The 14758-nt window shown below is 33.2% G+C and overlaps 2 protein-coding genes and 1 pseudogene across 2 annotated transcripts; 2 read left to right on the top strand and 1 right to left on the bottom strand.

Moving 5' to 3' along the window:
- The first annotated feature begins 1179 nt into the window (after nt 1-1179).
- Nucleotides 1180-1766, top strand: LOC132634168 (uncharacterized). The gene has a single exon (XM_060350460.1). It carries the CDS (start codon nt 1411-1413, stop codon nt 1618-1620), a length of 210 nt encoding a protein of 69 aa, XP_060206443.1. The 5' UTR covers nt 1180-1410; the 3' UTR covers nt 1621-1766.
- Nucleotides 1767-8474: 6708 nt separating this feature from the next.
- LOC132631340 (MADS-box transcription factor 14-like) lies at nt 8475-13666 on the top strand (annotated as a pseudogene).
- A 220-nt stretch (nt 13667-13886) lies between these two features.
- On the bottom strand, nt 13887-14336 carry LOC132631339 (uncharacterized). The gene has a single exon (XM_060346925.1). The coding sequence runs from the start codon at nt 14334-14336 to the stop codon at nt 13887-13889; it is 450 nt and encodes a 149-aa protein (XP_060202908.1).
- Between the last annotated feature and the right edge of the window lie 422 nt (nt 14337-14758).

Raw genomic sequence — 14758 nt, 5'->3', positions numbered from 1 at the left:
GCGCCATGTCTTGTCTAATTATCTCACCCCAATACTTCTTTGGCCTACCTCTACCCCTTCTAAAAGATTCCATAGCCAGTCTATCATACCTTCGAACTGGGGCATCCGTGCATCTCTTCTACACATGCCTAAACTATCTCAGTCTTGCTTCCAGCATCTTATCCTCCACAGAGGCCACTCCCACCTCGTTCCGAATGTCTTCATTTCTTATTATATCTCTCCTAGTATAGCCATACATCCATTGCAGCATCTGAACAGGGACGGCTTAATGATAGCTGTGGCCTAAAGCCAAACTCCCATGAGAGGCCTTGAAAATTATATATATATAGGTTTTCCTATTTTTTTTTTTTTTTTTGAGATGTAAAGTTATTAGTTTCTTCTATAATCAATTTCTTCTAATAATTTTTTTTTTCAATTAATAATATCACTAAGCAAGTCAATTAATCTTTCTAGAGACATTGTTAATGTTTAGGTAAGCTTTTATCAATTTTGATTTTGATAAAGCTTATTTCCACAAAAGATAGTTGTTACAAAAACTACTAACATTATTATCTAAGCAATATCGACCTTTTAGACAAAAACACTAAGCTGACATTGACATGGATTTGGTTGAAACTTGAAAAAAAAGTTTGAAAATTGTGTTGAAAAATGGTTTTTGAAAGTTAAAGTTGTGTTTGGACATGCATTTTACTTGAAAAAAGTTGAAATCGTAATTCACTCAAAAACTGACCCAAAATTTTTAAAACTTCAAATGTTTTCTTCAACATTACTATATAATCAATACAGGCCTTTAGAAAAAAAAAATACTATTTCCATTTAAAATACTCAAATTTTTAAGGAGAATTAATTTTTTATTAGTTAAAAAATGGGGCCTTCACAATTGTGGGGCCTCAAGCAAAGACTTTAACCGCCTTATGCTCTAGCCGGCCTTGCTTCGAATGTGAGAGTTCTTGAATGACCAACGCTTCATTCCACGCAAGAAAATTTGAGTGACCAGATCATTATTTTTATTGACACAGAAGCGTGTCTCTGTCTCAAATTTGAGTGTAAAAGACTTCGTCCATAAGACACGTTAATATGATTTAAAAGAAGTCTATTTTCATGGTTAGCTTTTAACTTTCTTATCTACTTATGTCACCAAAGTTAAAGGACGAAAAATGTGTTGGGAGGATGAGAAGCCACCGTCCAAAACCAAAGCCCAATACAGAAATGCGAGAATGACGAGGCACGTGAACCATATGCAAATGACGTTAACATCCATCAAATTCAAATCTGTCCCTTTCATTTCAGTTTTAGCCACATCTGCTTCACCACTAAGGCACTAACAATACTTCCGTGTGTGATTCTCAATTCCTTCCTCTCTCTCTCTCTCTCTCTCTTAATCAACCAAGTTCCTCCCATTTTAATCAAATGGCTGATTGGGGACCAGTGTTAATAGCGGTGGTTCTGTTCGTGCTCTTATCTCCAGGACTTCTGTTCCAGTTACCTGGCAGTGGAAAAGTGGTGGAGTTTGGTAGTATGCGCACCAGCGGCCTCGCCATTTTGGTGCATGCCGTCATTTACTTTGGACTCATCACCATCTTACTCATTGTAGTTGGCGTCCATGTTTATACCGGTTAAGTATATCAGGATCTGTACTTTCTACTTATTGCTCTTTGGTTATTGTTCTACTTTTTGTTTGGTTACGAATTGTTAAATTAACAGGGGCGGATCTTTGCTTTTCTGATATTCAAATATGCTGAACAGATTGTACTAGTTAAAGCTAATTTGGCTGTTGCTTTACTTCAATTAATTACTGGTATAGTATATAGCATCGGTTTAGCTTCTTCTTTTTTTAAAATTAAAAAAAAAAAAAATACTCTCTCAGTTCCAATTTAAATGTCTTATTTTTTTTTTTTTGATCTATCCCAAAAAAAAGTGTGTTTTTCTATATTTAGTAATTTTTCCATTCCCAAATGCAAGTTTAAGATCATAAGACTACCTATATTTTTTTATTAAATTTGGGACGGAGGGGAGTAACCATGTGTTTGGAACTTACTAATCGTTGACTAATAAGCCTCGTAGAGTGTACTAGGAGAACGCTCCCAATTAGGAATTTGTTTATTCTTAAGGCTCAAATTCAAAAATTTTGATATAGGATAGAGTGATTCTAAAAATTCAAACTGGACGGAGGCCCTGAGATGTTCTAAGAGGGCGGAGGCACTTCATAGTCCATTAACCTACAAAAAGAAAAAGCACATCTGGCTGCATGGCCTCAAATGAAGTAGCTTTCCCTGCCCCATTTCCTAGATCACTGGGGACGACAATGTAGGAAGCATTCAACCGAGTTTGAGGAGAAAAATTCCTACTCTCGCCGAAACCATACATCATACAACAGGTTATTCAAAAATTAATTTCATATCCTTTTATCCATCCCACTACATTTCATGATACATATAACTTTAGGTAACTGCTTTTTTAGCTAGCTACTTCATTATGCAATATTCACTATCTATAATCTTGGAATATTCCAACATCACTAGTATGGATTTTACATATTCTTCCCCCTTCCCCAAAGAAAAAAAGCGAAACAACGATTCTGAGACTTAGTTTTCAACAGACCGCACTGGAAAAGATTATTAGTTGAAGATTGAATATAAAGTAGAGAATAGAGATCGATGCATGTGTGGGAAGTGGTTTATTTGCTTGAAAATAAGATCTAATTCATAAGAGTACGGGCAAAAGGGAAAAAAAATTTAGCAAGACTGATCCAAACTTCTATTTTGGTGAAGAAAACTGTGTTGTCATTGAGAAAAACGTTTAAAACTTAGTTGTATTATCCCTTGATACGTTTAAGTGGAGGAAAATGTTTTATATTGAAAAAATTACTCTTTAGTGTTTGGTTGTGATTTAATATATGTGACATGTTTCAATCATACAAAGTGGATGATAAAGTAGGAAGATAGTGTTTTGGTGATATTCTTGCGTATATGCAAGGTTGACACATCTAAGTCTTTGGTCGAAACAAGTGAAAAGAGAGTTTGGATTTTTTTAAAAGAATAATAAAGGTATATGCACCATTTTGTGGAAAATACTTTAATTTCCACCATTTTGTGGAAAATACTTTTGTTGGACAAACAGTTTGGGGTTCATGATAACCAAGTATCTTAAAGCAAGTAGGAATATCAAAGGTTTGTGGTGGGACGGTAGTACCCTTCCATCTTTAATAGGAGTTTTAAATTTGAACTGGGAATAAAACCACCTTTGATGGAGAGCGTTTTATTTCATTTGGTGCGAATGTTAAACAGTTAGGCTTCAAAGTGAATACCGGACTTTGTAACAAACTAATATATATTCGAACAAAATGACGGTCTTTCTATGACACGAAAACAAGAGCTTTCAAGGTTTATAGATAATAATAGTACTTAGAAGGATGAATACAGAGGTAACACTTGAGTAACTAAAATATGGAAGATTTATCAAACACCTTTTCAGTTTTCACTGCGCAAAGAGGCTCTTGTATCGTTCTTTCTCAACCTCCTCGAAAATATACTTGTCGATTTACTCCTGGTTTTGGAGAGATATCCAACTCCAAGATTTCTAGGATCTTGATTATTGAACTTTTGCCACTTCACAAAATCCTTACGTGGACGAAATTTGTGAATGTTTAAATAGATATTTATCTTAGCCAAAGTAAGTCTGCAATTAATTGTATGGATGAGTTAAGAGTAAACATATCATACTACCGACGTACTAATCCCTCCTTCTCAAATTATCCGTCTATCCGTCAGCTTTTTTGTCTTACACGCTCCTTAAGAAATATTAATTAGGAGGGGTATTTGACTAACTTTACCTTTATTTATATCTAAATTTTTATCTCTCTCCATTAAATATTTACTCTATTTATATGTCATCTCCATTAATGACAAAATGCTACAAAGTGTAAAAAAAATAAAAAAATTATGCCTTGAACTTCTAAAACGTCAAATAATTTGAGACGGAAGGAGTAGCTTTCTTCAAGACTGTTTAAATCTTGGATGATATGATAATTGTTGGACCACTGATCTCTACGTTATAGATCAGTTTTCAACTTAAGAAAGATAAGGAAGAAGATATTTTTTTAAAAACGAAGATAAAATATACAGAACAAATACTTAGAGGTTGTTTGGTTTACCGTTTAATAAAAATAATTTAACATAAATTCTACACAAGTAATACAATATTTTATTGGTCGTCGTACAAGCAAAAATAGTCACTGCACAACTTAATATAATATTTGGTTGGCCTTATTAAATATCACATAGACACATACTACTATATACTATTGATACCTGCATACCTTATGTTGTAATTTACGAGTACTTCACTTGGGATAAAATATGGAATAAGAGCAAATACTGAATTGTTAAATAAGCAATCACTGTATTACAATCTCCACATTATTATTTCCAGCATAATAATTTTATCATTATCTATTCACCACATGCATAAACAATTTTCATAGCACAATCATTGCATAACTAGTCCATGAACTAAACGACCCATAATAATATAATAGTAATCGAAGTTTGAGATATTATAGCCTAACACCGATTATGAGCTTTGCAAAATACCTTCACTAAAGTGGGAAGTAAATCGAAATTCCACGTGATTAACAACCAGACTGAACGACTGTTTATCCAAAACAGCCAAGTACACCCAATGTTGGTACAAATTAAATATGGCCCGCTGTAAAACGATTGTGTTCCACAAAGGCATTCCTCATATATACCGATTGCTATTATCAAATCAAATATAAAAGTACTGAAAAGTATTCATCACACAGCATTGATGGACTTAAATGGGCATCAATATCATTTCACTATAGTAAAGTTCCACGAAACCTTGGATCATAACCTTTCTTTTCCTTGGACATTACGAAAATGGAATGTCAGTCCCAGTCTCTTTGGTGAATAATTGCTATTTTGTGCGTTTTTGGTCCATTGAACAGAAGTTCCTCCTCGTGATGATGGCTCCAAGTACGTTCATGTGTCAAACGTTTATTAATTTGGAGTTAGCTATTTTGTGCGTTTTTGGTCCATTGAACAGAAGTTCCTCTTCGTGATGATGGCTCCAAGTACGTTCATGTGTCAAACGTTTATTAATTTGGAGTTTCTCTTTGTCATAATATTTTTATGCCCTACAATGGTGTGTTCCTTAGTGGTGATACACTGATACGTACTAGGATCATATCACCTTTGACTGCTGAGTGTTTGTCTTAGTTAGCCTCCTAGGATAGTGGAGATTATTCAATCACGTATGTCCTGAGCTTGACCCCTCTTGCAAATCCTGGTAATAATTAAGTCCATTTTAGGCAATAACCCAGCTTACACAAAATCAAGATTCAAGATTATTCTTAGACGACTTATCATCTGACGGAAAGCTATAAGCTAAGGAGTTCGATGGGTTTCAGGACTGACTGATTATATAAGCTTGTGTTTCCATCATACCAGACTACTTAGTTTTACTAAATCACCACAATATTTCTTATCTCTTTCTTGTATTTCAGGTTGACGTATGATAACCTTTTCTGCACTTAGAGCCTGTTTGGATGGGCTTATGCCTATAAGCTGCAAACAGCTTATAAGCTAAAAAAAATAAGTTGGGGTAGTTTAACTTATTTTTTTGGCTTATAAGTTATTTTCAGCTTATAAGCTGCTTTAGATAAGCTAAGTCAAATGGACCCAATTATTTTTTTGAGCTTATTTTAAGCACAAAATGACTTTAAGCTGGTCAGCCAAACACTCAAAAAAGCTGAAAACAGCTTATAAGCAACTTATAAGCCAATCCAAACGGGCTCTTAATCATTATCTGTGGGATAACACTAAATTTCGTTTCAGTTCATAAATCATATGTATATATATATATATATAATATATTTGTTTATAGGCATATTGTGTTTGGTGTATAAATTCTCCGCAAATAATCAGGCCAAAAACCTCATGTTTTAATTCAGGATTCAAGGGGTCTGGGTGCTCACCTTAAAATCAACAAAAAATCCATTGTTTTGAATAAGATTCGAACTAGGCTACCTCCGTGGCTTAGCCTAAAGCTTACCACCTTTTAACCGGAGCACCAATATCTTTTGTTACTTTTTGGGTGCTATTTATTATTCGGAAAAGGCTCATAAATATCCCTAACCTATTGAAAAAGGCTCATAAATACCCTCCTTCCACCTTTTGGTCTAAAAATACCCTTCCATCCACCTTTTAGGTCTAAAAATACCCTTAAGGTTTGTTTTTGGCTCAAATATACCCCTCAAACTAACAAGTTAAAATTAACTCTTTTAAAAAGCCAAATGGCATTTTGTAATTGATCAATAATAAAATTCCGTAATTTTAAAAAAAATTCCAGATTTTAAAAAAATCCAGATTTAAAAAAAAAATTCAGATTTTTTTTAAAATTCCGTAATTTAAAAATTCCGTAATTGGTAAATAATAAAATTCTGTAATTGGTCAATAATAAAATTCCGTAATTAAAAAAAAATCCAGATTTTAAAAAAAAATCCAGATTTAAAAAATATTCCAGATTTTTTTAAAAATTCCATAATTGGTCAATAATAAAATTCCGTAATTTAAAAAAAAAATCCAGATTTTTTTAAAAATTCTGTAATTTAAAAATTCCGTAATTGGTCAATAATAAAATCTCGTAATTTAAAAAAAAATCCATATTTAAAAAAAAAATCCAGATTTAAAACAAAAATCCAGATTTTAAAAAAAAATCCAGATTTTTTTTAAAATTACGGAATTTTATTATGACCAATTACAAAATGCCATTTGGCTTTTTAAAAGAGTTAATTTTAACTTGTTAGTTTGAGGGGTATATTTGAGCAAAAAACAAACCTTAAGGGTATTTTTAGACCAAAAGGTGGAAGGAGGGTATTTATGAGCCCTTTTCAATAGGTTAGGGGTATTTATGAGCCTTTCCGTTTATTATTTGATACCAAAATCTCAATATACTATATATGTCTACATAGAGTATCCACCATGATTAATGAGTGCTTGAGCACCAAAAATTAATATATGGGTCCAACCCTGGTTTTATATGACAAATTCCAATTACATATAGTAGTGAAAGTTAAAAGTATTGTTCAAAATATATTGTTTCGCCGTTTCAATATAATTATCACAATCGAGACATTATAGAATATCATCTATTATGCATTACAAAAAATGTGTTTATGCATCATCTTTTCAATATAGAAAAGTACCCTTGTGAAACAGGTGAACAAAGAATTTTGCACGACATAAACCTTTCAATAATTGAAAAGGAAAAACAAAAGAAACAATTCATAGCTTTTGTCTTATTTGATGATTCAAAAATTTAAAAGGCTTAATGCATCTGCTGCCCCCTAAACTTGTCTTTTTTTTCCATTTTGACACCTCAACTAAGTGTTGTTTCTATTGAACTCCTGAACTTGACCTCAAGTGTGTCTATCAAACACAATTCGACTTACATAGCATATATGGTGAGTTTATTTTTTTTTGTCTTGCGCGTGAATGTCAATCGCATTCTACGTGGAAAATTCAATCTTAGATCTTAGCATAATATAATGAATCAATTAACTGAAAACTAAAACCTGAAAATCAAAAACTGAAAAATAAGAAACCAAAACTGGAAATCAAAACCGAAAACTAAAAAACCGAGTTAATTGGTTGAATTTTCCACGTAGGATGCGATTGACATTCAAGCGCAAGACTAAAAAAATGGAATTTACCATATATGTTATGTAGCTCGGATTGTGTTTGATAGATACTTGAGGCCAAATTCAGGGGTTCAATAGGAACAACACTTAGTTGAGGTGTCAAAATGAAAAAAAATTGGACAAGTTTAGGGGGTTGGATATGCATTAGCCAATTTAAAGAACTTGGTTCCATCATGAATCTTGTCAATAAGAGGAAATTAAGATGGCCGGACACCGTAGATAACTCTCTAACATTTTTTACATGTCAAATTAAAGTGCATGCACGAAAATATTTGAGATCACTAAATACGAAATTTAAACCATTTGGTGATTATCCAATATAATAGTGGCGGCATTGTAGCTAGTACCAATAAAACATTGTGAATAGAGATCATTACCCCTTAAATAATAATCTCTCCTAGAGTATTAGTTAAGCGATAGTATTGCTCAATGTCAAATGCCCGTATCATGGTGAACTCGAATTCTGAAAGTAGTCACCTAGCTAGTAATTTTACTGAAAATAATTTTAAAAATTTTAATTTAGAAAAACATAAAGATCGATATATGAGATAATGTCAAATTAAACTATGGTTTGTTTAATAAAAGTTGAGAACATGATTAAGGAATTTCGTCAAGATTAGGCAGGATGAGGTCACGAAATTGATTCCGAGGGTCATGCCTAGAATAATTACATACTTACATGCGTATATATTAAGGTGCAGTTTTCAATCTCTTCTTACTACAAGGTAAAAAAATTATCACCATTTCAAGAATGGGGAGAGGGAAAGTAGAATTGAAAAGAATAGAGAATCAAACAAACAGGCGAGTCACTTTCTCCAAGAGAAGAAGTGGCTTACTTAAAAAAGCCTTTGAACTCTCAATTCTCTGTGATGCTGAAGTTGCCCTTCTCCTTTTATCTCCCTCTGGAAAATATTACCAATTTGCTAGTCACGAGTAAGTAAGCTCCCGTTTGGCTATAAGTTTTTTTGCAAAAATATTTTGAAAATATTGTTTGGTTATAAAAAGCTTTTCCGATACTTGATGTTGATACGCTTCACTTGAGCCGAGGGTCTACGGGGAACACTACTAAAAGAACTAGCAAAAACCGACGGAAAACCAAGAGGAAGATTTTTCGATAATTTTTAAAAAAATTCTTTTTTAAGAAAACCCACGGACTGCGTCGGTTATTTTTTGAGCAAACATGAGAGAAAATATAATTATTTTTTTATATTATTTTCTAAAATAAACCAACAGACTCAGTCGGTTTTTTATTTTATTTTGTTATAAAAAACTGACGGAGTCCGTCAGTTTTTAAAGCGAAAAAACAGTATAAATCAAATCAATGTAAGTATTCGAACAAAGAACATGAGTGGTCTAGTGGTAGAGCCCTTTAATGCCAAGAAACATACCCGTGTTCGATTCCAAGTTGCTACATCAGTCTGTCGGTTTCGAAAAGCGATGTAACATAAAACAACAGATCGTTTGCGTCGATTTTCCGTCGGTTTTCACTGAAAAACCGACGCAGTCTGTCGGTTTTGGCCTTCCATTTTTGCCAGTTTTTTAGTAGTGGAACAACCTCTCTACTTTCACGAGGTAGGAGTAAGACTGCATAGTGCGTACACACCATTTTTTTCAGACCCACTTGTGAGATTACACTGGGTATGTTGTTGTTGGTTATAAATGGTGACCGGTTTTTGGACAATTTCTTAAGATGGATCTTTCAAGTTTCAAAAAGTGGTTTAGACTAGTTTTTCAAGTATTCGAAGTCTTCTACTCACAAGACTTCAACTTCTTTTCAGATTAAATACATGTCTAAACACAATTTCAACTTTCAAAAATCATTTTTCATCTCATCTTCAAGACTTTCTTTTTCCAAAATTTAACTAAATCTATGTCCAAACGCTAGCTTAGTTTTAATCACCCTTTTCTATCTAATAGAGAGGAATTCAGGCGGAGCTATACAAATTAATTCAATCGAACTTATTATTCATGGCTTGAATTCTATATACAAATAGTACAAAAAAATGTATATAAAGATCATACTCATTACTCCCCTAACTTTAGATCCTGAATTCACCTTTGTTGACGTAACGAGATTATTATTTCTTTTATTAATTAATGGATGCAGCATCGATAGGACTATTTTAAGGTACAAGAGCGAAGTGGGATTGTCCACAACTAACGATGACCAAGGCCTTAGAGAAATGGAGGTAATCAATTTTCTTCTAAACTTTTTGTAAGCGCCAATGAAAAAGACACTAGTAACCAAGCTAATTAAACAGTAATTAGAGTAACTTTTATTACTTGTCTAATTTTTTTTCTAACAACTCTGTGGCGTGTCACTATAATTCTGAGGAGTATTCTTCTCGTGGATTAGGTTTGGAGGACACAGATTGATGACATGACGAGAACAATAGATGAACTTGAAGCCAGAGAAAAGTGTGTAATTATCTCTACTTATTTTTTGTATTATACTTACTTTTTAAAATCTTGTGTGGTGGAGTTATGAGGCGGAACTAATTAGGGTATGTTATGTTGATTCAATTGAATACGTTACTTTCAATACGAATCATATATATTGCTCCTTTTCATACTGCTTATGTATATATTGTCATTCTTTTTAGAGGTAAGGGTAAAAAACACACCCCAAGTATCACCTTTTTTTGAGTTTCCTATCTGAACTATCGGGTGTGAGAATTTCCTATCAAAACTATCACTAATTAGTTTGCAAAACACACTTCAACTATCAGTTGCTTACTTTTCCTACCTGAACAGAACTGTGTTTTGCAAACTACTTGGCGATAGTTCAGGTAGGAAAAGTGAGCAACTGATAGTTGAGGTGTGTTTTACAAACTAATTGGTGATAGTTTAGGTAGAAAATTCTCACACCTGATAGTTCAGATAGGAAACTCAAAAAAAGGTGATACTTGGGGTGTGTTTTTGACCCTTACTCTTCTTTTTTACTTTGCAGTCCTTTATAGTAGTAGTTGTTTTCTTTTGTGGGTGCTCCCAAATAATATAGAAAAATTGATAGCTCAATATCTTTGGGTGATCCAGTTTACAAAATATGTACAACATGCATGTATAGGTTGCGTATAGTTATACTAAGATATACATATACTATATATGTAATATACATATACTATACCTGTAATATACACAGACCATGCGTATAATATACATACCAATTCACAACATACAAAATATTTCGGCCATGGTAAACTATTTAACTGACCTGTACATATTCGTAACTTTCCCAATAAAATACAGCTCATTATAATAATTAAATTCAATGTTAAGTATTATATGCATTCTATAGGATTACCATGTATAACTGTATATCTTAATCCAATTTTGTATATATTTTGGGCAGGCATTTGGCTGGAGAAGATTTATCAACTCTTGGCATGAAAGAATTGAAGCAGCTGGAGCGTCAGCTGAGAATTGGTGCTGAACGCATTCGCTCAAAGAAGGTTAATATATATAAAAGAGAATCAGAAACTTATACTCCCTCCGTCCCAACAAGATTGACACTTTCGCTTTTCGAGAGTCAAACGAGTTGTTGTTTGACCGTAATTTTTTCATATGTCTTTAAATATTTTAAATTATTAATTATGGTGACTTATAGTACTTTTTACATAGTTTTCAAATATGTAAATTTTATTTCGAGAAAATAAAAGATTTTATGTTAAATCACACAGTCAAAATTAAAAAATTTGACTCTCGAAAAGCGAAAAGTATCAATCTTTTTTGGACAGAGGGAGTAGTATATAAGTTGTAATTTAAATTGATTTCCACCAAGGGTGTGTTCGGTCGGAAAATGTTTTCCAACTTCTCATGTTTGTTTGGTCAAATTTTTTGGAATACATATCCTTTAGGAAAACAAGCTTCTTAGAAATGAAAAAAATGACTTTTCTAATCAAAGTAAGGAAAACAAGTCAACAAATGACATTCACCAACCAACCCACCCCCATCCACCAAACCCCAACAACTCCCACAACCCCACGCACCTCCCCTTGGTCTTCTACACCACCCATCCCCCTCCAAAATTTTTTTTTTTTTCTTTAAAAAAACTTTTAAAAACTTTTTGTTTTGTTTCTTACACCACCCACCACCACCCCCTCCAAAAAATTAATTTTCTTTTTAAAAAAAAAAAATTGAAAAGTTTTTTATTTTTGTTTTCTACGACACCTCACCCCACCCACCCCGTTCCGCCCCAACACCCCGTCTTTTTTTTTTTAAAAAAAAGTTTTGAAAAATTTTCATTTTTGATTTTCCACAGCCACCCACCTCCCACCTCCCACCTCCCCGCGCCCGCACCCCTTACCCCCTCCCTAATTTTCTACTTCATATTTAATTTTACCTGTATAAAAAATTTATAAAAATAAAAAAATTGTGTGGTTAAATTTAGTGTGGGGTGAATAAGAAAAACAAATTCATGCTCATAAAAGTAAAATAAAATATACTTCGTATGAAATAGAAAATTTGGGTTGGATAGAGCATTGGTGTGGGGTAGAGGTGGGTGAAGATGAAGTGCGTTGGAGGGTGGTGGTTGAGTGGGGGTGGGATTTGGTTGGGGGTTGGGTGGGTGGTGGGGGTGGGGGTGGGGTTGGTGTGGTATGGGGTGGTGGGGTTGGGGTTGGGATTGGTTGGCTTGGGTGTTTTTTCCGAAAAATGTTTTCTACCAACTAACTGAGCATGAGAAAATAAGTAAGAAATTCACTTATTTTCCACGACCCAACCGAACAGGAAAAAAGAAGTAGAAATTCACTTATTTTCCAACAACACATTTTCCCAGTAAAACATTTTCCTCCATACCGAACACACCCCAAATCTATACTTGATAATTAAGCTGTTGATGAGCTAAATCTAATTTTAGTTTATTTACTTTCATGTAACAGAGGCGTATCGTTTCCGAACATATCGAACTGGCTTAAGAGAAGGGTGAGACTCTATGAGCGATATATTATATATTTAGAAGAAGGAAAAAAACAGTTTTTTAATTGAAAATTACACCCCAAAAATTTATACTAAATTTTTATTGAAAGGATGGCTTTGTTTTTCTTGAATGTTTTGTATTCGATGATGCTTATTTATATAGCTGTTGACGTTTTCCATTCAAGAAAAATCGAAGCATATAGCTAATTAAATAAATAGATCAAGGCAAACATGTTAATGGTTTAGAAAAGAGAAAATATTCATGTAATCTAAAAGAAAATACTAACTATTTTTAGTAATGAACTTCGGTATTCATATCTTATGCAGCACAAAATCCTTCATGAGGAGAACATCCATCTCCAAAAGCAAGTGAGTGTGCTTACATTATTAATTTTCATAATTTCTTAATATTATTTCAATATTCGATAGGAAAATGTATATGTTTTTGGTCGTGTTTTAGTTTTAAAAAATCGGGTAAAATTTCAAAATAGCCACTTTTCAACTCCTGTATTCAAATAACCATCTTCATAGAGTTTCAACTCCAAAACAATGATTAATTTTCAAATAAACTAGGGCCAAAATGTAACCAGTGAATGGTATTTCTACCCAAAAAAATTCTTAGTTTTGCCCAGTAACATCTATCTGATCGATGTATATAAAAGCTGAAAACGAGAGTTGATAGCATCAATGTGAAGCTAGATCCAACAAAGTATGATCAATTGAACATTTTTTACTAAAATAACTATATTGTGCATACGTATATAGGTCAAGTGTTAATTACTTTTATATATATATATATATATATATATATATATATATTAAATCTTGAATACCTTTAGCGAAATCCCCAACTTTGATATTGAATAACATGGAGGCCCTAAGTACCATTTTAATAGAAGTAGTTGATCTATAACATTTAACCCGTGTACCTTCATAAGTACGTTGATTTTACTAAATTTGTATATCTCCACTAATTTAACCATTTATTCCACAATGCAGGTAAGGCTACATGAACTATGTACGTGAAGCTGAAGGTAGCTCAACGATTCTCGATTAAGATGCAAGCGACTAAGGTAAACTGTTTTAAATATACTACTATATAAGTTTGATTTTTTTTTTTTTTGGTCGAACAAACTATATATATTAATACCAATAGCAATCCGCTTTACATCCACCCATACCAGTAGAAAAAAAAAGTATCTACCACCTTTATTCTGTTATACTCTTCCTCTAATTCCCTTCCTTCCTATACATTTATTCTACTAAGTATATCCTCAATCCACCTTCTATCTTTACATGTACGTTTCCTATTAAGAACCTCCAGTATTCTGTGTTTGCTATCGATCATCACCTTCTTTAGAATGCTTCTAGGATGGGGTACTTTCATGTTCCAAAATGCATCAATCCTAGCCATCCAAATGTAGTATATAGCTGCTGCTAGTACTGCCCATACAAATGATCTGCTCACACTTCCTTTAGCCTGTCTAGCTAATCTTCTCCACGTGCCTTCTTTTTCCCAGTTTATCACCTTAATTTGCAGCCACTCCATTATATCTTTCAAGCAAGTTTGTGAGTAAGTGCATTGGAAAAAAAGATGTTCTCTGGTTTCTGGATAGCATCCACAGAGTAAGCAGCTATCTTCTTGGCACACGCCAATCTTTGCTAATCTGCTCCGAGTCTGTAATCTATTATGCATTGTTATCCATCATATAAAGCTGTGTTTTGGAACATTTACATTGCTCCAAACAGCCCTCCAATTAGGCCACTGTATACCTTCTCCTTTCCTCCATTTATATCCATCATGTGTAGTATATTTCCTTGTACCAGTGTTCATCCATTATCCACATAACCAGGTGCAAATACATCTTTCAATGCACAAATTTTCTTCCAATACCAGTAAGGCAGTAACTATCAACTGGAGCATTATATTGCCACAACTGAAGTTTCAATTTTTTTGTTAGATGCATTTAGTGTTATATCAATTTGATTACTCTTTAACATTTTTTTGTCTCTATTTTTTTTTATTTTTTTTTTTACTTTCCTTATGGCTGTGTAGGGATGAGGATTGAGGAGTGAACTTTAGAGCTTCAATTGCATGGGCGTGTTAAGAGCTACCTT

The sequence above is a fragment of the Lycium barbarum genome, chromosome 3 (assembly GCF_019175385.1).
Source record: "Lycium barbarum isolate Lr01 chromosome 3, ASM1917538v2, whole genome shotgun sequence".
Lineage (NCBI taxonomy): Eukaryota > Viridiplantae > Streptophyta > Magnoliopsida > Solanales > Solanaceae > Lycium > Lycium barbarum.
This window is presented reverse-complemented; position numbering and strand designations above follow the sequence as displayed.